General features: G+C 42.4%; 1 protein-coding gene across 2 annotated transcripts in view; it reads left to right on the top strand.

Annotated features, from left to right (window-relative positions):
* Positions 1 to 20389, top strand: part of cdc123 (cell division cycle 123 homolog (S. cerevisiae)) — a 37995-nt gene that overhangs the window by 10257 nt on the left and 7349 nt on the right. The window contains exons 5-11 of one of the 2 annotated variants that reach the window (XM_072913136.1): positions 70 to 176; positions 287 to 338; positions 416 to 491; positions 11766 to 11888; positions 11986 to 12015; positions 13020 to 13126; positions 18537 to 18674. In XM_072913136.1, coding sequence (XP_072769237.1) covers positions 70 to 176; positions 287 to 338; positions 416 to 491; positions 11766 to 11888; positions 11986 to 12015; positions 13020 to 13126; positions 18537 to 18674 — 633 coding nt within the window. The remainder of the gene's footprint in view (positions 1 to 69; positions 177 to 286; positions 339 to 415; positions 492 to 11765; positions 11889 to 11985; positions 12016 to 13019; positions 13127 to 18536; positions 18675 to 20389) is intronic. The other variant, XM_061961345.1, reaches the window with a different exon arrangement.

Here is a 20389-nt window from a genome sequence, read left to right as displayed (position 1 = left end):
AAGTCCATGAGATAGAGGAGCTGGTCTATCTTCTTGCACAATGTGAACGTGACATTGTGTGGCTTTTAGGACGCCAATTGGATCGCACTGAACAGCTCCCTCCAGTGTCGCAGTCTGAGCGAAATATTTCTGCTCTTCAAAAGCTCCGACTTCATCACCCGTGACCTCACGCAGCCGTAAGCCCCCGTGAAACTCACCTGTCATTTGGCACGCACAAATGAAACTCACCTGTCATTTGGCACGCACAAATGAAACAACCTACTACACTAACAACAACCTTCTGCAGATTTCTTCACTGCAGCGACCAGGACTCCCCCGACCCAAACATCAGTTACGAGGTATTCTTCTGCCGGGTTTTCAGCGCCTGCTGTTTTCTACCCTGCAATAAAAAAAGTTTTTTCTGGCCTGTCCTCAGCTGGTCTTGAGAAAATGGAGTGAGCTGATCCCCGGGGGAGAGTTCCGCTGCTTTGTGAAAGAAAACAAATTGATTGGTAAGACTGTTATATGTCAATTGAATACATGCATCAGAGATGGGAATGATGAGTCTTTGAGGAAAAGAGAGCCGTTGAAAAGACTAGCTCGTTATGATAGTTACTTTTTTTTCCATCAAGGAAACTATAACTAGTATCCGTTAAACTCGTGTTTTTCAACCTTTTCTGAGCCAAGGCACATTTTTTTCATTGAAAAAATCCTGAGGCACACCACCAGTAGAAAACATAAAAAAATGAAACTCAGCAGCTGATATTGACAATAAAAAATCGTTGTCACAATTATTTGATATGAATTCAAAGCATAACCAAGCATGCATCACTATAGCTCTTGTCTCAAAGTAGGTGTAGCGTCATGACATGTCACATCACACCCTGACTTCTTTTGAATTTTTTGGTGTTTTCCTGTGTGTAGTGTTTTAGTTCTTGTCTGGCGCTCCTATTTTGGTGGCTTTTCCTGTTTTGTTTGTATTTTCCTGTAGCAGTTTCATGTCTTCCTTGAACGCTATTCCCCGCAGCTACTTTGTTTTAGCAATCAAGAATATTTCAGTTGTGCGGACGCTATCCTTCTTTGTGGGGACATTGTTGATTGGCATGTCATGTACGGATGTACTTTGTGGACGCCGTCTGCTCCACACGCTGTAAGTCTTTGCTGTCGTCCAGCATTCTGTTTTTGTTTACTTTGCAGCCAGTTCAGTTTTAGTTTCATTTTGCATTGCCTTCCCTAAGCTTCAATTCCTTTTCTTAGCAGCACACGCCTTTTGTTTATTTTTGTTTTAAGCGTTGGATACCTTTTTTAGATATTTTTTAACTCAAATAGGTGAAATTACATAATCTCCCTCGGCACACCAGACTGTATCTCACGGCACACTAGTGTGCCACGGCACAGTGGTTAAACAATACGATGTAGGAATGAATATAAGTTGAAAAGGATTTGCAAATCATTGTATTCTCTTTTTATTTTCCATTTACACGACGTGACAACTTCACTGCTTTTGGCTTTGTAAATTGTTGTTGGTGATCAAGTTTATTGAATTTTATTTTTTAGTATCAATAGTTCAAGTGGGTCAAAACATTGTTATATATATATATGTATACAACAATATATATTGTTATATATATAACAATTTTTTGACCCACTTGAACTATTATATTATTTTCTATGCGTTTGCCAACAGACAAAAAAATACACAACATAATATTGAAAAAAAAAACATACATATATATATATATATTTATATATATATATATATATATATATATATATACATACATACATACTGTATATATATATATAGTGTATATATATATATATATATATTTATATATACATACATACTGTATATATATATTTATGTATATATTTATAGATACATACATATATATATATATATATATACACATACATACTGTATATATATATATGTATGTATATATTTATATATACATACATATATATATATATATATCCAATCCAATCCACTTTATTTATATAGCACATTTAAACAACAAAATGTTTCCAAAGTGCTGCACAACAATATTAAACACAATTAAAAACAATATAAAATAAATATGATTAAAAACAATTTCAAAGGGTAAAACCAATTAAATCAGTAAATAGAAATCTAAATTTTAAAAACACAGAGGACAACAGAGGACCACACAACTCACGTAGTGTTAAAAGCCAGAGAATAAAAGTGGATCTTAAGACGAGACTTAAAACACTCCACTGTGGGAGCAGTTCGAACATGGAGGGGCAGAGTGTTCCAGAGCTTAGGGCCGACCACAGAGAAGGCCCTGTCTCCCCTGGTTTTAAGTCTCGTCTTGGACACCACGAGCTGGAGCTGGCTCTCGGACCTCAGAGCGCGCGCAGGATTGTAAGTTTGGATGAGGTCCGAGATATACTGAGGTGCCAGTCCATGTAAAGCTTTAAAAACAAACAGCAAGGTTTTAAAATCAATTCTAAAATGAACAGGGAGCCAGTGCAAACTCTCAAGGATTGGGGTTATATGCTGGCGTCTCCTGGCCCCTGTTAAAAGTCGTGCTGCCGCATTCTGAGACTATTATCTCATATATAATATATATATATACTGTATATATATATATATATATATATATATATATATATATATATATATATATATATATATATATATATATATATATATATATATATGTATGTATGTATATATAAATATAGATACAGTATATATATATATATACACAGTATATATATATATATATATATATATATATATACACAGTATATATATCAATCAATCAATGTTTATTTATATAGCCCTAAATCACAAGTGTCTCAAAGGGCTGCACAAGCCACAACGACATCCTCGGTACAAAGCCCACATAAGGGCAAGGAAAAACTCACCCCAGTGGGACGTCGATGTGAATGACTATGAGAAACCTTGGAGAGGACCGCATATGTGGGTAACCCCCCCCCCCTCTAGGGGGACCGAATGCAATGGATGTCGAGTGGGTCTAACATAATATTGTGAGAGAACAGTCCATAGTGGATCCAGCATAACAGTAAGAGTCCAGTCCACAGTGGGGTCAGCAGGAAACCATCCCGAGCGGAGACGGGTCAGCAGCGCAGAGATGTTCCCAACCGATACACAGGCGAGCGGTCCACTCCGGGTCCCGACCCCGGACAGCCAGCACCCCATCCATGGCCACCGGACCTGAGTGTCTCCCCCTCCACAAGGGATAGGGGGGAGCAGAGGAGAGAAGAAAAGAAACGGCAGATCAACTGGTCTAAAAAGGGGGTCTATTCAAAGGCTAGAGTATACAAATGAGTTTTAAGATGGGACTTAAATGCTTCTACTGAGGTAGCATCTCTAATTGTTACCGGGAGGGCATTCCATAGTACTGGAGCCCGAATAGAAAACGCTCTATAGCCCGCAGACTTTTTTTGGGCTCTGGGAATCACTAATAAGCCGGAGTTCTTTGAACGCAGATTTCTTGTCGGGACATATGGTACAATACAATCAGCAAGATAGGACGGAGCTAGACCGTGTAGTATTTTATACGTAAGTAGTAAAACCTTAAAGTCGCATCTTAAGTGCACAGGAAGCCAGTGCAGGTGAGCCAGTATAGGCGTAATATGATCAAACTTTCTTGTTCTTGTCAAAAGTCTAGCAGCCGCATTTTGTACCAATTGTAATCTTTTAATGCTAGACATAGGGAGACCCGAAATTAATACGTTACAGTAGTCGAGACGAGACGTAACAAACGCATGAATAATGATCTCAGCGTCGCTAGTGGACAAAATGGAACGAATTTTAGCGATATTACGGAGATGAAAGAAGGCCGTTTTAGTAACACTCTTAATGTGTGACTCAAAGGAGAGAGTTGGGTGGAAGATAATACCCAGATTCTTTGCCGATTCGCTTTGTGTAATTGTTTGGTTGTCAAATGTTAAGGTGGTATTATTAAATAAATGTCGGTGATTAGCAGGACCGATAATCAGCATTTCCGTTTTCTTAGTGTTGAGTTGCAAGAAGTTAGCGGACATCCATTGTTTAATTTCATTAAGACACGCCTCCAGCTGACTACAATCCGGCGTGTTGGTCAGCTTTAGGGGCAGTCATCAGCATAACAGTGAAAGCTAACACCGTATTTGCGTATGATGTCGCCTAGCGGCAGCATGTCAATACTAAAGAGTGCATGGCCAAGAACCGAACCCTGAGGATATATATACAGGTAAAAGCCAGTAAATTAGAATATTTTGAAAAACTTGATTTATTTCAGTAATTGCATTCAAAAGGTGTAACTTGTACATTATATTTATTCATTGCACACAGACTGATGCATTCAAATGTTTATTTCATTTAATTTTGATGATTTGAAGTGGCAACAAATGAAAATCCAAAATTCCGTGTGTCACAAAATTAGAATATTACTTAAGGTTAATACAAAAAAGGGATTTTTAGAAATGTTGGCCAACTGAAAAGTATGAAAATGAAAAATATGAGCATGTACAATACTCAATACTTGGTTGGAGCTCGTTTTGCCTCAATTACTGCGTTAATGCGGCGTGGCATGGAGTCGATGAGTTTCTGGCACTGCTCAGGTGTTATGAGAGCCCAGGTTGCTCTAATAGTGGCCTTCAACTCTTCTGCGTTTTTGGGTCTGGCATTCTGCATCTTCCTTTTCACAATACCCCACAGATTTTCTATGGGGCTAAGGTCAGGGGAGTTGGCGGGCCAATTTAGAACAGAAATACCATGGTCCGTAAACCAGGCACGGGTAGATTTTGCGCTGTGTGCAGGCGCCAAGTCCTGTTGGAACTTGAAATCTCCATCTCCATAGAGCAGGTCAGCAGCAGGAAGCATGAAGTGCTCTAAAACTTGCTGGTAGACTGCTGCGTTGACCCTGGATCTCAGGAAACAGAGTGGACCGACACCAGCTGGACTGCTGCTGAGTGGTCCAAAGTCATGTTTTCTGACGAAAGCAAATTTTGCATTTCCTATGGAAATCGAGGTCCCAGAGTCTGGAGGAAGACAGGAGAGGCACAGGATCCACGTTGCCTGAAGTCTAGTGTAAAGTTTCCACCATCAGTGATGGTTTGGGGTGCCATGTCATCTGCTGGTGTCGGTCCACTCTGTTTCCTGAGATCCAGGGTCAACGCAGCCGTCTACCAGCAAGTTTTAGAGCACTTCATGCTTCCTGCTGCTGACCTGCTCTATGGAGATGGAGATTTCAAGTTCCAACAGGTCTTGGCGCCTGCACACAGCGCAAAATCTACCCGTGCCTGGTTTACGGACCATGGTATTTCTGTTCTAAATTGGCCCGCCAACTCCCCTGACCTTAGCCCCATAGAAAATCTGTGGGGTATTGTGAAAAGGAAGATGCAGAATGCCAGACCCAAAAACGCAGAAGAGTTGAAGGCCACTATCAGAGCAACCTGGGCTCTCATAACACCTGAGCAGTGCCAGAAACTCATCGACTCCATGCCACGCCGCATTAACGCAGTAATTGAGGCAAAAGGAGCTCCAACCAAGTATTGAGTATTGTACATGCTCATATTTTTCATTTTCATACTTTTCAGTTGGCCAACATTTCTAAAAATCCCTTTTTTGTATTAGCCTTAAGTAATATTCTAATTTTGTGACACACGGAATTTTGGATTTTCATTTGTTGCCACTTCCAATCATCAAAATTAAATGAAATAAACATTTGAATGCATCAGTCTGTGTGCAATGAATAAATATAATGTACAAGTTACACCTTTTGAATGCAATTACTGAAATAAATCAAGTTTTTCAAAATATTCTAATTTACTGGCTTTTACCTGTATATACTACCGTTCAAAAAGTTTGGAGTCACCCAAACAATTTTGTGTTTTCCATGAAAAGTCACACTTATTCACCACCATACGTTGTGAAATGAATAGAAAATAGAGTCAAGACATTGACAAGGTTAGAAATAATGATTTGTATTTGAAATAAGATTTTTTTTTACATCAAACTTTGCTTTCGTCAAAGAATCCTCCATTTGCAGCAATTACAGCATTGCAGACCTTTGGCATTCTAGCTGTTAATTTGTTGAGGTAATCTGGAGAAATTGCACCCCACGCTTCTAGAAGCAGCTCCCACAAGTTGGATTGGTTGGATGGGCACTTCTTGCGTACCATACGGTCAAGCTGCTCCCACAACAGCTCAATGGGGTTCAGATCTGGTGACTGCGCTGGCCACTCCATTACCGATAAAATACCAGCTGCCTGCTTCTTCTCTAAATAGTTCTTGCACAATTTGGAGGTGTGTTTTGGGTCATTGTCCTGTTGTAGGATGAAATTGGCTACAGTCAAGCGCTGTCCACTGAGTATGGCATGGCGTTGCAAAATGGAGTGATAGCCTTCCTTATTCAGAATCCCTTTTACCCTGTACAAATCTCCCACCTTACCAGCACCAAAGCAACCCCAGACCATCACATGACCTCCACAATGCTTAACAGACGGCGTCAGGCATTCTTCCAGCATCTTTTCAGTTGTTCTGCGTCTCACAAACCTTCTTCTTTGTGATCCAAACACCTCAAACTTGGATTCGTCCGTCCACAACACTTTTTTCCAGTCTTCCTCTGTCCAATGTCTGTGTTCTTTTGCCCATCTTAATCTTTTTCTTTTATTGGCCAGTCTCAGATATGGCTTTTTCTTTGCCACTGTGCCATGAAGCCCAGAATCCCGCAGCCGCCTCTTCACTGTAGATGTTGACACTGGTGTTTTGCGGGTACTATTTAATGAAGATGCCAGTTGGGGACCTGTGAGGCGTTTGTTTCTCAAACTAGAGACTCTAATGTACTTATCTTCTTGCTCAGTTGTGCAACGCGGCCTCCCACTTCTTTTTCTACTCTGGTTAGAGCCTGTTTGTGCTGTCTAGTGATGGGTCCGGCAACACCGATGCATCGGCGCATGCGTCGAGCTCATAGAGCGAAACCCTGTGTCGGTGCGCGTACCGCTTTTAGAAAGTCACGTGACCGATCATGAGCTGTTTTGGTCACGTGACCGATACGCGAACTGTGTCGCACTGACGCCTCCTCTGTGCCCTGTGAGTGGGTCTTTTCTACAGCCGGAGAAATAATAACTAAGAAGAGAAAGCGTCTAAAATTGAATACGTTGGAAAAACTGTTTTTTTTTAAAAATAAAAATGTGTAAAAAAAAATAAAAAAAATAATTTCCAGGTCCACAAGCATCCTCATTCACAACACGTTCTCTTAGATTTCCATGTTATGATACATGTTCACATTATTTATTGACTGTATCTAAAAAAGACAAAAAATATATTTTTATTTAAATGAAGTTATGAAATAATCCTAAATGAAATACAATGACTTGGTTTATATTATTGTATATACTAGGTCAGTGGTTCTCAACCTTTTTTCAGCAATGTACCCCCTGTGAATTTTTTTTAAATTCAAGTACCGGTACCCCCTAATCAGAGCAAAGCATTTTTGGTTGAAAAAAAAAAAGATAAAGAAGTAAAATACAGCACTATGTCATCAGTTTCTGATTTATTAAATTGTATAACAGTGCAAAATATTGCTCATTTGTAGTGGTCTTTCTTCAACTACTTGGAAAAAAAGATATAAAAATAACTAAAAACTTGTTGAAAAATAAACAAGTGATTCAATTATAAATAAAGATTTCTACACATAGAAGTAATCATCAACTTAAAGTGCCCTCTTTGGGGATTGTATTAGAGATCCATCTGGATTCAGGAACTTAATTCTAAACATTTCTTCACAAAAAAAAACATCAATATTTATGGAACATGTCCACAAAAAATCTAGCTGTCAACACTGAATATTGCATTGTTGCATTTCTTTTCACAGTTCTTTTTGACAGACATTTTAGTGACAAACCTGAGCTTGTGCTTCACTGAGTTTATGAACTTACATTCATATTTTGTTGAAGTATTATTCAATAAATATATTTATAAAGGATTTTTGAATTGTTGCTATTTTTAGAATATTTAAAAAAAATCTCACGTACCCCTTGGCATACCTTCAAGTACCCCCAGGGGTACGCGTACCCCCATTTGAGAACCACTGTACTAGGTCATAAAATCAGTGTCAGTTGAGTCGGTCCATAGGTTGCCTGTAGGGATTTTTAATGTCCAGCAGATGTCAGTATTTAGTGACACAGTATCGACACAGTATCAATACAGTTTTGCAATGTGTCGAAACGCTTCATGAGGCCTCATCAACCCATCACTAGTGCTGTCCTCTGAAGGGAGTAGTACACACCGTTGTAGGAAATCTTCAATTTCTTAGCAATTTCTCGCATGGAATAGCCTTCATCGGTAACAGTTAGAGATGCTACCTCAGTAGAAACATTTAAGTCCCATCTCAAAACTCATTTGTATACTCTAGCCTTTGAATAGCCCCCCTTTTTTTAGACCAGTTGATCTGCCGTTTCTTTTCTTTTCTCCTCTGCTCCCCCCTATCCCTTGTGGAGGGGAAGACACACAGATCCGGTGGCCATGGATGGGGTGCCGGCTGTCCGGGGTCGGGACCCGGGGTGGACCGCTCGCCTGTATATCGGTTGGGAACATCTCTGCGCTGCTGACCCGTCTCCGCTCGGGATGGTTTCCTGCTGACCCCACTGTGGACTGGACTCTTACTGTTATGCTGGATCCACTATGGACTGGACTCTCACAATATTATGTTAGACCCACTCGACATCCATTGCATTCGGTCTCCCTAGAGGGGGGGGGGGTTACCCACATATGCGGTCCTCTCCAAGGTTTCTCATAGTCATTCACATCGACGTCCCACTGGGGTGAGTTTTTCCTTGCCCTTATGTGGGCTATACCGAGGATGTCGTTGTGGCTTGTGCAGCCCTTTGAGACACTTGTGATTTAGGGCTATATAAATAAACATTGATTGATTGATTGATTGATTGATTTCTAAGAACAAGAATAGACTGTCAAGTTTCAGATGAAAGTTCTCTTTTTCTGGCCATTTTGAGCGTTTAATTGACCCCACAAATGTGATGCTCCAGAAAGTCAATCTGCTCAAAGGAAGGTCAGTTTTGTAGCTTCTGTAACAAGCTAAACTGTTTTCAGATGTGTGAACATGATTGCACAAGGGTTTTCCAATCATCAATTAGCCTTCTGCATACCTGCCAACTACTCCGGTTTTCCCGTAATTAGTACGGTTTTCATCAACCTATTCCGGGTTACGGTTGCAGTGATAAAAAATACGGTTTTTCATTAATTACATTTTTTTTTTTTTTTTAAAGTTTTATTCACGAAATCGCGTAACAACAATGACAATCGACACTGCTTCCCGTAACTTCCTATCGAGACATTCCGAATGCCATGCGGGAGGCTATTTGTAGCACCGCTGCCAAGCACGAGGCACCTGTTGCCCATTGTTTCCAAACGAGCGAACGATCATGGAATCAGCCGGAGAAAAATCGCAAACGAGTCTTAAACCGAAAAGAAAACTGCAGTCATTCCGTGAAGAATATTCAAAAGCCTATCCGGGAATAATTATCCGTTCCAAAAAGGGTGAAAACTATGCGAATTGCACCTTGTGCAGACAAGATTTTTCGATCGGACATGGAGGAATTAGCGATGTAAAAGACCACGTTGGGACAAAAAAACACAAGTCTAATGCCGTTGCTAAATTTGGATTTTAGCCACAAAAAGGTAATGACACCAATGTTATCTATTGGAATTGTTTAGTACTGTTAAAAGTGTTTATACTATTTATGCTTTCAAGTCCAAGTTGAAGAAATCTTGTTAAATGTTGACAACATAACTACCAAAATACAGAAGTATGTCCTTAATATTTTTGCAGTGCTATTTCTGTTGAAAAGTTCAAATGATTACATTAGAGATGTGATGTGCCACTTTTCAAGTGTCTGATGGCTTCAATTAATTTTCATTAATTTTTCATATTTTGAATTCTTTTGAAAGGCTTACAAAAAAACTACATTTGAATTGTAATTCCATGCTATTGACAGGACTATTAATTTTAATGAAGTTAGCTTACCATGTTTACGGTATGATAATTGTGATAGAAATGTGAATTTTAGGCACAGAATATTTTTTACAATTGAACAAGGCAGTAGATTATACAAGCTTGGACAGAAAGTTAATAATGACACCAATTTTTTTTTTTTATGGAATTGTTTAGTACTGTTTTACCATTTGTTTACTGTAAAAAGTGTTTATACTTTCAATTAACAAATTGAAGTCTTGTGAAAGGTTGACAGGATAACTGGCATTAACTGTCAAAATAATTTCAAACTATTCAATCAATCAATCAATCAATGTTTATTTATATAGCCCTAAATCACAAGTGTCTCAAAGGGCTGCACAAGCCACAACGACATCCTCGGTATAGCCCACATAAGGGCAAGGAAAAACTCACCCCAGTGGGACGTCGATGTGAATGACTATGAGAAACCTTGGAGAGGAGCGCATATGTGGGTAACCCCCCCCCCTCTAGGGAGACCGAATGCAATGGATGTCGAGTGGGTCTAACATAATATTGTGAGAGTCCAGTCCATAGTGGATCCAGCATAACAGTAAGAGTCCAGTCCACAGTGGGGTCAGCAGGAAACCATCCCGAGCGGAGACGGGTCAGCAGCGCAGAGATGTTCCCAACCAATATACAGGCGAGCGGTCCACCCCGGGTCCCGACCCCGGACAGCCAGCACCCCATCCATGGCCACCGGATCTGTGTGTCTTACCCTCCACAAGGGATAGGGGGGAGCAGAGGAGAAAAGAAAAGAAACGGCAGATCAACTGGTCTAAAAAAAGGGGGGCTATTCAAAGGCTAGAGTATACAAATGAGTTTTGAGATGGGACTTAAATGTTTCTACTGAGGTAGCATCTCTAATTGTTACCGGGAGGGCATTCCATAGTGCTGGAGCCCGAATAGAAAACGCTCTACAGCCCGCAGACTTTTTTGGGGCTCTGGGAATCACTAATAAGCTAATAAGTTAGCTTACAGAATAAACATGTCAATCAACCCATATGATTTTTGCTGTAATATTTTTGTTTTGAAAAGTCACTGTGACTGATAGAAAAGTGATGGTTTTAGCAACATTTTAACCTGTCTGAATGCAATCAATCATTTTGCGTCGGGGGGGCGAAGGAACCCCCCACCAGGACTTTGTCCTGGACCTACCGGGGCCTGCGGCCCCTGGACCCTGGCTACTAGGTTTTTCTGATTTCAAAAGTTGGCAGGTATGCTTCTGAGCCAATGAGCACACATTGTACCATTAGAACACTGGAGTGATATTTGCTGGAAATGGACCTCTATACACCTATGTAGATATTGCACCAAAAACCAGACATTTGCAGCTAGAATAGTCATTTACCACATTAGCAATGTATAGAGTGTATTTCTTTCAAGTTAAGACTAGTTTAAAGTTATCTTCATTGAAAAGTACAGTGATTTTCCTTCAAAACTAAGGACATTTCAATGTGACCCCAAACTTTTGAACGGTAGTTATATATATGTATGTTTTTTTTTAAATATTATGTTGTGTATTTTTTTGTCTGTTGACAAACGCATAGAAAATATTTCATTCTAGTATAGCACGGTCTTTTTTCAAATAGATAATAACACAACATGTACACTTCTGTACTTCCTCTTCAATAAGTGCACTGCACACAAGTTCTGACCATGCGGTGCTGTCCCAAATCCATCGCCACACACCCACCTGGAAAGACCGTGGCAATATTTCTCCAGGTTCCACCTGGAACCACTCAGTACTACCCTCACATTGTGTGTTTGTGTCAGCAGCCATCTCCCAGAGAGACTACACTCAGTACTACCCTCACATCCTGAAACAGGAAGAGTCCATCCTTCACGCCATTCTGGACTTCTTCAACCAGCGCATCCAGCATGCCTTCTTGGATGAAGATTGTGAGAACCCTTCACTTTTTCTCTAAATTCTCATTCCTCAGACTCGTATTGACTTTTGTGTGTGTGTGTGTGTGTGTGTGTGTGTGTGTGTTTTCAGTCGTGTTGGATGTGTACAGAGACAGCCAGGTGAGTGTGTGTATTTGTCTCACGTGTGTGTGTGTGTGTGTGTGTGTGTGTTCAGTCATGTTGGATGTGTACAGAGACAGACAGGTGAGTTTGTGTATTTGTCTCACTTGCGTGTGTGTGTGTGTGTGTGTTCAGTCATGTTGGATTGGATGTGTACAGAGACAGACAGGTGAGTGTGTGTATTTGTCACACTTGACTGTGTGTTCAGTGGTGTGTAGAGAGACAGGTGTGTGTGAGTGTGTGTTCAGTGGTGTGTAGAGAGACTGTGTGTGTGTGTGTGTGCGTGTGTTCGTTCGTTCAGTCATGTTGGATGTGTACAGAGACAGACATGTGAGTGTGTGTATTTGTCTCACTTGTGTGTGTGTATGTTCAGTCAAGTTGGATGTGTACAGAGACAGCCGGTGAGTGTGTGTATTTGTCTCACGTGTGTGTGTGTGTGTGTGTGTTCAGTCATGTTGGATGTGTGCAGAGACAGGCAGGTGAGTGTGTGTATTTGTCTCACGTGTGTGTGTGTGTGTGTGTGTGTGTGTGTGTGTGTGTGTGTGTGTGTGTGTGTGTGTGTGTGTGTGTGTGTGTGTGTGTGTGTGTGTGTTTGTGTTCAGTCATGTTGGATGTGTACAAAGACAGATGAGTGTGTGTATTTGTCTCACTGGTGTGTGTGTGTGTTTGTGTTCAGTCATGTTGGATGTGTACAAAGACAGATGAGTGTGTGTATTTGTCTCACTGGTGTGTGTGTGTGTTTGTGTTCAGTCATGTTGGATGTGTACAAAGACAGATGAGTGTGTGTATTTGTCTCACTGGTGTGTGTGTGTGTGTGTTTAGTCATGTTGGATTGTGTACAGAGACAGACAGGTGAGTGTGTATTTGTCACACTTGACTGTGTGTTCAGTGGTGTGTAGAGAGACAGGTGTGTGTGAGTGTGTGTTCAGTGGTGTGTAGAGAGACAGACAGGTGAGTGTTGATAACAGAAGAGATTGTTCTCACCTGGTGTGTTCTTTCCTTTGGAGGGGCGTGTGTGGCTCATTGACCTGAACCCATTTGGTGAGGTCACTGACTCACTTCTCTTCAGCTGGGAGGAGCTAAGGTGTGGGGGAGGAGTCGGCCAGCAGCAGGTGAGCCAACAATATTGTCAACATTTCAATAAAAAAACATTCTGGGCTCCTCCACGTACATTCTAGATGGCTGACATCATTTCTTCCAGAAAGTATGAGAATGTGTGAGCTGCTGCCTCACCTTCTTGAAGTACAGTAAATGACCTTCTTTTTTCCTAAGCCTTAAACCCTGCGGCCTGTAAAACGGTGCGGCTCAACATTTTTGTTTGCCATAATGCCAATAATTCAACACATAGAAAGACACTTAAATCGGGGCTTCTTAAACCTTTTGGACCTCGGTGCTCTATGTTTCTAGTACATGAATTAGTCATCTTATAATCCAATCATATTTCATAATGATATTACAACCTTGTCAAATAGTACTAGTTAACTATTATACATTTAACACATAAACCAAGGCTTAGGTCAGGCTGATTAGAAAAATAAGCACTAGTCAAATATATAAAAATACAATTATGTTGTGCTGAAATAAATCAACTAAATTAATAACAAACTTCCGTCCGATTGTAGCTGTGATAGGCGCCAGCGACCCCCGCGACCCCAAAAGGGACAAGCGGTAGAAAATGGATGGATGGATGGATGTTTCTTAATTAAATTGTCAATAGTAGCTTCATCAATTTAGTCATATTTTTTGCACTTAAGAAACTTCTTGTTTGAGATTGTCATTACTGCCACAAGTGGTTGCAAAGTGTATTACAGCTGAGGAACATCTTTTTGGCAGCGGCGCTGGCGGTCCAACTATGGAAACACTGATTTAAATGAGACGTCATTGTTTGTGCTATGGCGCCATCTTTTGGACAAATATGCTCACTGCAGGTTGAATGTGAATTGCTGCTGTTTCAACTCAGAACCAGACAGAGCCGTCCATAGCGTTTTTACTTGTACAGATTCTTCATTGTTTTGTGGACTTGGAGAAGGCATTCGACCGTGTCCCTCGGGAAGTCCTGTGGGGAGTGCTCAGAGAGTACGGGGTATCGGACTGTCTGATTGTGGCAGTCCGCTCCCTGTATGATCAGTGCCAGAGCTTGGTCCGCATTGCCGGTAGTAAGTCGGACACGTTTCCAGTGAGGGTTGGACTCCGCCAAGGCTGCCCTTTGTCACCCATTCTGTTCATAACTTTTATGGACAGAATTTCTAGGCGCAGTCAAGGCGTTGAGGGGATCTGGTTTGGTGGCTGCAGGATTAGGTCTCTGCTTTTTGCAGATGATGTGGTCCTGATGGCTTCATCTGGCCAGGATCTTCAGCTCTCACTGGATCGGTTCGCAGCTGAGTGTGAAGCGACTGGGATGAGAATCAGCACCTCCAAGTCCGAGTCCATGGTTCTCGCCCGGAAAAGGGTGGAGTGCCATCTCCGGGTTGGGGAGGAGATCTTGCCCCAAGTGGAGGAGTTCAAGTACCTCGGAGTCTTGTTCACGAGTGGGGGAAGAGTGGATCGTGAGATCGACAGGCGGATCGGTGCGGCGTCTTCAGTAATGCGGACGCTGTATCGATCCGTTGTGGTGAAGAAGGAGCTGAGCCGGAAGGCAAAGCTCTCAATTTACCGGTCGATCTACGTTCCCATCCTCACCTATGGTCATGAGCTTTGGGTTATGACCGAAAGGACAAGATCACGGGTACAAGCGGCCGAAATTAGTTTCCTCCGCCGGGTGGCGGGGCTCTCCCTTAGAGATAGGGTGAGAAGCTCTGCCATCCGGGAGGAGCTCAAAGTAAAGCCGCTGCTCCTCCACATCGAGAGGAGCCAGATGAGGTGGTTCGGGCATCTGGTCAGGATGCCACCCGAACGCCTCCCTAGGGAGGTGTTTAGGGCACGTCCCACCGGTAGGAGGCCGCGGGGAAGACCCAGGACACGTTGGGAAGACTATGTCTCCCGGCTGGCCTGGGAACGCCTCGGGGTCCCACAGGAAGAGCTGGACGAAGTGGCTGGGGAGAGGGAAGTCTGGGCTTCCCTGCTTAAGCTGCTGCCCCCGCGACCCGACCTCGGATAAGCGGAGGAAGATGGATGGATGGATGGATAGATTCTTCATTCATCACTCCAAGCAACATTTGTTAAGTTTTACAATATAACTAAAACTACTCTTACTTACTAAAGTGTCCCATGTGTGATGTCTGTAGGAGTGTTATCATAATGTAATCAAGCTAGCGTCATTAGCATTAGCTAATATGCTAACACGAGTGTCTGTGTCATACTTGCCAACCCTCCCGAGTTTTCCGGGAGACTCCCGAATTTCAGTGCCTCTCCCGAAAATCTCCCGGGACAACCATTCTCCCGAATTTCTCCCGATTTCCAGCCGGACTTAAGGCACGCCCCCTCCAGGTCTGTGCGAACCTGAGTGAGGACAGCCTGTCGTCACGTCCGCTTGGCCAAGCAAAAAGTAACCACAGAACACTATACGGTTTAGGGAGGCGCTGGACATTGAGTCCGAGTGGACGATGTTCCGTACCTCTATTGTCGAGGCGGCCGATTGGAGCTGGGGCCGCAAGGTGGTTGTTGCCTGTCGTGGCGGTAATCCTAGAACTCGCTGGTCCACCAGCGGTAAGGGATGCCGTCAAGCTGAAGAAGGAGTCCTATCGGGCTCTTTTGGCTCATGGGACTCCTTAGGCAGCAGACAGGTACCGACAGGCCAAACGGTGTGCGGCTTCAGCGGTCGCACAGGCAAAAACTTGGACATGGGAGGAGTTCGGGGAAGCCATGGAAAACGACTTCCGGACGGCTTCGAAGCGATTCTGGACCACCATCCGCCGCCTCAAGAAGGGGAAGCAGTGCAATGTCAACACCGTGTATGGTGGGGATGGTGTTCTGCTGACCTCGACTGCGGATGTTGTGGATCGGTGGAGGGAATACTTCGAAGACCTCCTCAATCCCACCAACACGTCTTCCTATGAGGAAGCAGTGCCTGGGGAATCTGTGGTGGGCTCTCCTGTTTCTGGGGCTGAGGTTGCCGAGGTAGTTAAAAAGCTCCTCGGTGGCAAGGCCCCGGCGGTGGATGAGATCCGCCCGGAGTTCCTTAAGGCTCTGGATGTTGTGGGGCTGTCTTGATTGACAAGACTCTGCAACATCGCGTGGACATCGGGGGCGGTACCTCTGGATTGGCAGACCGGGGTGGTGGTTCCTCTCTTTAAGAAGGGGAACCGGAGGGTGTGTTCCAACTATCGTGGGATCACACTCCTCAGCCTTCCCGGTAAGGTCTATTCAAGTGTACTGGAGAGGAGGCTACGCCGGATAGTCGAACCTCGGATTCAGGAGGAACAGTGTGGTTTTTGTCCTGGTCGTGGAACTGTGGACCAGCTCTATTCTCTCGGCAGGGTCCTTGAGGGTGCATGGGAGTTTGCCCAACCAGTCTACATGTGCTTTGTGGACTTGGAGAAGGCATTCGACCGTGTACCCCGGGAAGTCCTGTGGGGAGTGCTCAGAGAGTATGGGGTAACGGACTGTCTTATTGTGGTGGTCCGCTCCCTGTATGATCAGTGTCAGAGCTTGGTCCGCATTGCATTGTAAGTCAGACACGTTTCCAGTGAGGGTTGGACTCCGCCAAGGCTGCCCTTTGTCACAGATTCTGTTCATAACCTTTATGGACAGAATTTCTAGGCGCAGTCAGGGCGTTGAGGGTATCTGGTTTGGTGGCTGCAGGATTAGGTCTCTGCTATTTGCAGATGATGTGGTCCTGATGGCTTCATCTGGCCAAGATCTGCAGCTCTCACTGGATCGGTTCGCAGCAGAGTGTGAAGCGACTGGGATGAGAATCAGCACCTCCAAGTCCGAGTCCATGGTTCTCGCCCGGAAAAGGGTGGAGTGCCATCTCCGTGTTGGGGAGGAGATCTTGCCCCAAGTGGAGGAGTTCAAGTACCTCGGAGTCTTGTTCACGAGTGAGGGAAGAGTGGATCGTGAGATCGACAGGCGGATCGGTGCGGCGTCTTCAGTAATGCGGACGCTGTATCGATCCGTTGTGGTGAAGAAGGAGCTGAGCCGGAAGGCAAAGCTCTCAATTTACCGGTCGATCTACGTTCCCATCCTCACCTATGGTCATGAGCTTTGGGTCATGACCGAAAGGACAAGATCACGGGTACAAGCGGCCCAAATGAGTTTCCTCCACCGGGTGGCGGGTCTCTCCCTTAGAGATAGGGTGAGAAGTTCTGTCATCCGGGAGGAGCTCAAAGTAAAACCACTGCTCCTCCACATGGAGAGGAGCCAGATGAGGTGGTTCGGGCATCTGGTCAGGATGCCACCCGAACGCCTCCCTAGGGAGGTGTTTTGGGCACGTCCGACCGGTAGGAGGCCACGGGGAAGACCCAGGACACGTTGGGAAGACTATCTCTCCCGGCTGGCCTGGGAACGCCTCGGGATCCCCCGGGAGGAGCTGGAGGAAGTGGCTGGGGAGAGGGAAGTCTGGGCTTCCCTGCTTAGGCTGCTGCCCCCGCGACCCGACCTCGGATAAGCGGAAGAAGATGGATGGATGGATTTTTATTAAATGAACATAAAAAACACAAGATACACTTACAATTAGTACACCAACCCCAAAAACCTCCTTCTCCATTTACACTCATTCACACAAAGGGGTTGTTTCTTTGTTATTAATATTGTGGTTCCTACATTAAATATCAATATATATCAATACAGTCTGCAAGGGATACAGTCCGTAAGCACACATGATTGTGCGTGCTGCTGCTCCACTAATAGTACTAACCTTTAACACTTAATTTTACTCATTTTCATTCATTACTAGTTTCTATGTAACTGTTTTTATATTGTTTTACTTTCTTTTTTATTCAAGAAAATGTTTTTAATTTATTTATCTTATTTTATTTTATTAATTTTAAAAAAAAGGACCTTATCTTTACCATACCTGGTTCAAATTAGGCATAATAATGTGTTAATTCCACCACTGTATATATCGGTATCGGTTGATATCGGTATCGGTAATTAAGAGTTGGACAATATCGGATATCGGCAAAAAGCCATTATCGGACATCCCTAATATATATATATATATATATATATACTGTATATTAGAAATATTTAAATTTCAGTGAATTCTAGCTATAAATATACTCCTCACCCCTTAACCCCGCCCCCAACCCCACACACCTCAAAACCCCCACCCACCCACCCACAAAAAAAATCTCCCGAATTTGGAGGTCTCAAGGTTGGCAAGTATGGTCTGTGTTAGTATTATTTACTTACAATGGCATTCTTTTTGTATTGTTTCACTTTCACTAGTTCATTCTTGGCCATTTTGGCAACGTAAGAGAAGAAGAGGGACTACTTGGAGTGGTTGCAAATGAATCTACAGAAAGAGAATAAATATTGTGCACAATGACAGTAATGTGTTTGGGACGGCACTACGCTGTCAAAAGGTTCACCCTCAGCAACTAAGTGTGCAGCCCAGTGTTTTATTGTGAAAATGCCTTGCAGGAAGGCCCTGACTTCCGCTACACCACCAGTGAGGTGACGGTGCAGCCCAGTCCCTGCCTCAGCTACAGAATCCCACGCGACTTTGCCGACCTGTCCACTGGAGAAGACGCCTATAAACTCATGGACTTCCTCAAACTGGTGCGTGCAATCTTCTTTTCACTTGGAGGACACAACAACAGCAGAATAAATCACAGGCAGGGTGTCCAAAGTGCGGCTAGCTCATTTTTTAACGCACATTCTGATAATACTATTTAAAAAAAATACCATAAAAAGTGTAATTAAAGAGCAAACAGGTGAAATGTAAGAAGAAGACGTTTGACTCTAATAACACAAAGCTGCCATGCAGGATGTTTTCTTCTTTTAAACTGTCATCGCTCAAAATAATAATAATGCATCAAAATCAATCTTGTTCTGAATGATTGACATTTTCAAGGCTCCAATGACTTCACATCAAATACTCTACTTTGAAATACTTTTCGGGAAAATATAGCATATTTTGTGTGTCTGCCATATAAAAAACATTGTCTTGGACAAAAAAGGGCATAAAGGAAAAACATGAAACAAATCAAATAAAAACTTGTAATGGACAGATACTGTAGATCTGAAGTTGATCTAGAGATTTAAGTGTGAAAGTAAAAAATAAATAAATTATGTTCTGAGTTGATACTGTCATTGCTCAAAAATGATGATATAAAATCAACGTTGTTATGAATTATTGACATATTCAAGCATCCAATTACTTCACATCAAATATTACACTTTGAGATATTTTTCCGGGGAAAGTATTGGATATTTTTTGTTCTAGCCATAAAAGCAGGATTTTGACTAAAAGGGCATAAAACATTTAAAAAAGCTTCATATTGACATATCTGAAGTTGATCTACAGATAACAATATATGAATCATTTTTTAAACATTTTTATGACTGAGACCCTTCCAGCTACTTTAGGAGAGTCCTAAAGGTAAAAAAATAAATAAATATATATATATACCGTATTTTTCGCACTATAAGGCGCACCGGATTATAAGGTGCATCTATGCATCCATGAGATGGAGCTGCGCTAAAGGGAATGTCAACAAAACAGTCAGATAGGTCAGTCAAACTTTATTAATAGATTACAAACCAGCGTTCTGACAACTCTTCACTCCCAAAATGAATAAACAGCTGATGTACTCGTGTTACGGTAAATCAAACGTTAGTGCAGAGCAATAACAATATATCAATAACTCAACGTTTCTCAAATGTTAATGTCACACAACACTACACACAAAATAAACATGTAAAGCTCACTTTATGGAGTTATTCCTCATCCACGAATCCCTCCAATTCTTCTTCTAAGTGTCCCAATTAAACAGTTGGGCGAATACGGCATCCAACATGCTGCGTCTCGTGGAAGTCGGCATTAATGGAGTCAGTGTTGTCCAGCAGTTCAGTGACAATTCCTGCCTTCCTCCAAGCTCGGACCACAGTTGAGACTGATATATCAGCCCAGGCATTTACCATCAGTGTTGGGTTAGTTACTGAAAGCCAGTAACTAGTTACAGTTACTAGTTACTTTATTTCAAAAGTAACTCAGTTACTAACTCAGTTACTTACACCAAAAAGTAATGCGTTACTGTGAAAAGTAACTATTTAGTTACTTCTTTTTTTCTTCTTTTTTTTTAAAGCCTTTTTATTAGCCTTCATTTCAGTACTGTTATTGCACTGGAGAATAATACAATCTGTTGATCAACTTGACATGCATTTTTATTTTCCTTTTAACATAATTAATGAAAAACAGTGCAACATAAAAAGGCATTTCTCCTTTCTTTAAACTTGGACCAATGACCATTCATAAAAAACAACTTAAAGTG

The sequence above is a fragment of the Nerophis lumbriciformis genome, linkage group LG05 (genome assembly GCF_033978685.3).
Source record: "Nerophis lumbriciformis linkage group LG05, RoL_Nlum_v2.1, whole genome shotgun sequence".
Lineage (NCBI taxonomy): Eukaryota > Metazoa > Chordata > Actinopteri > Syngnathiformes > Syngnathidae > Nerophis > Nerophis lumbriciformis.
The sequence above is the reverse complement of the archived record's forward strand: the minus strand, read 5'-3'. Positions and strand labels throughout refer to the sequence as shown.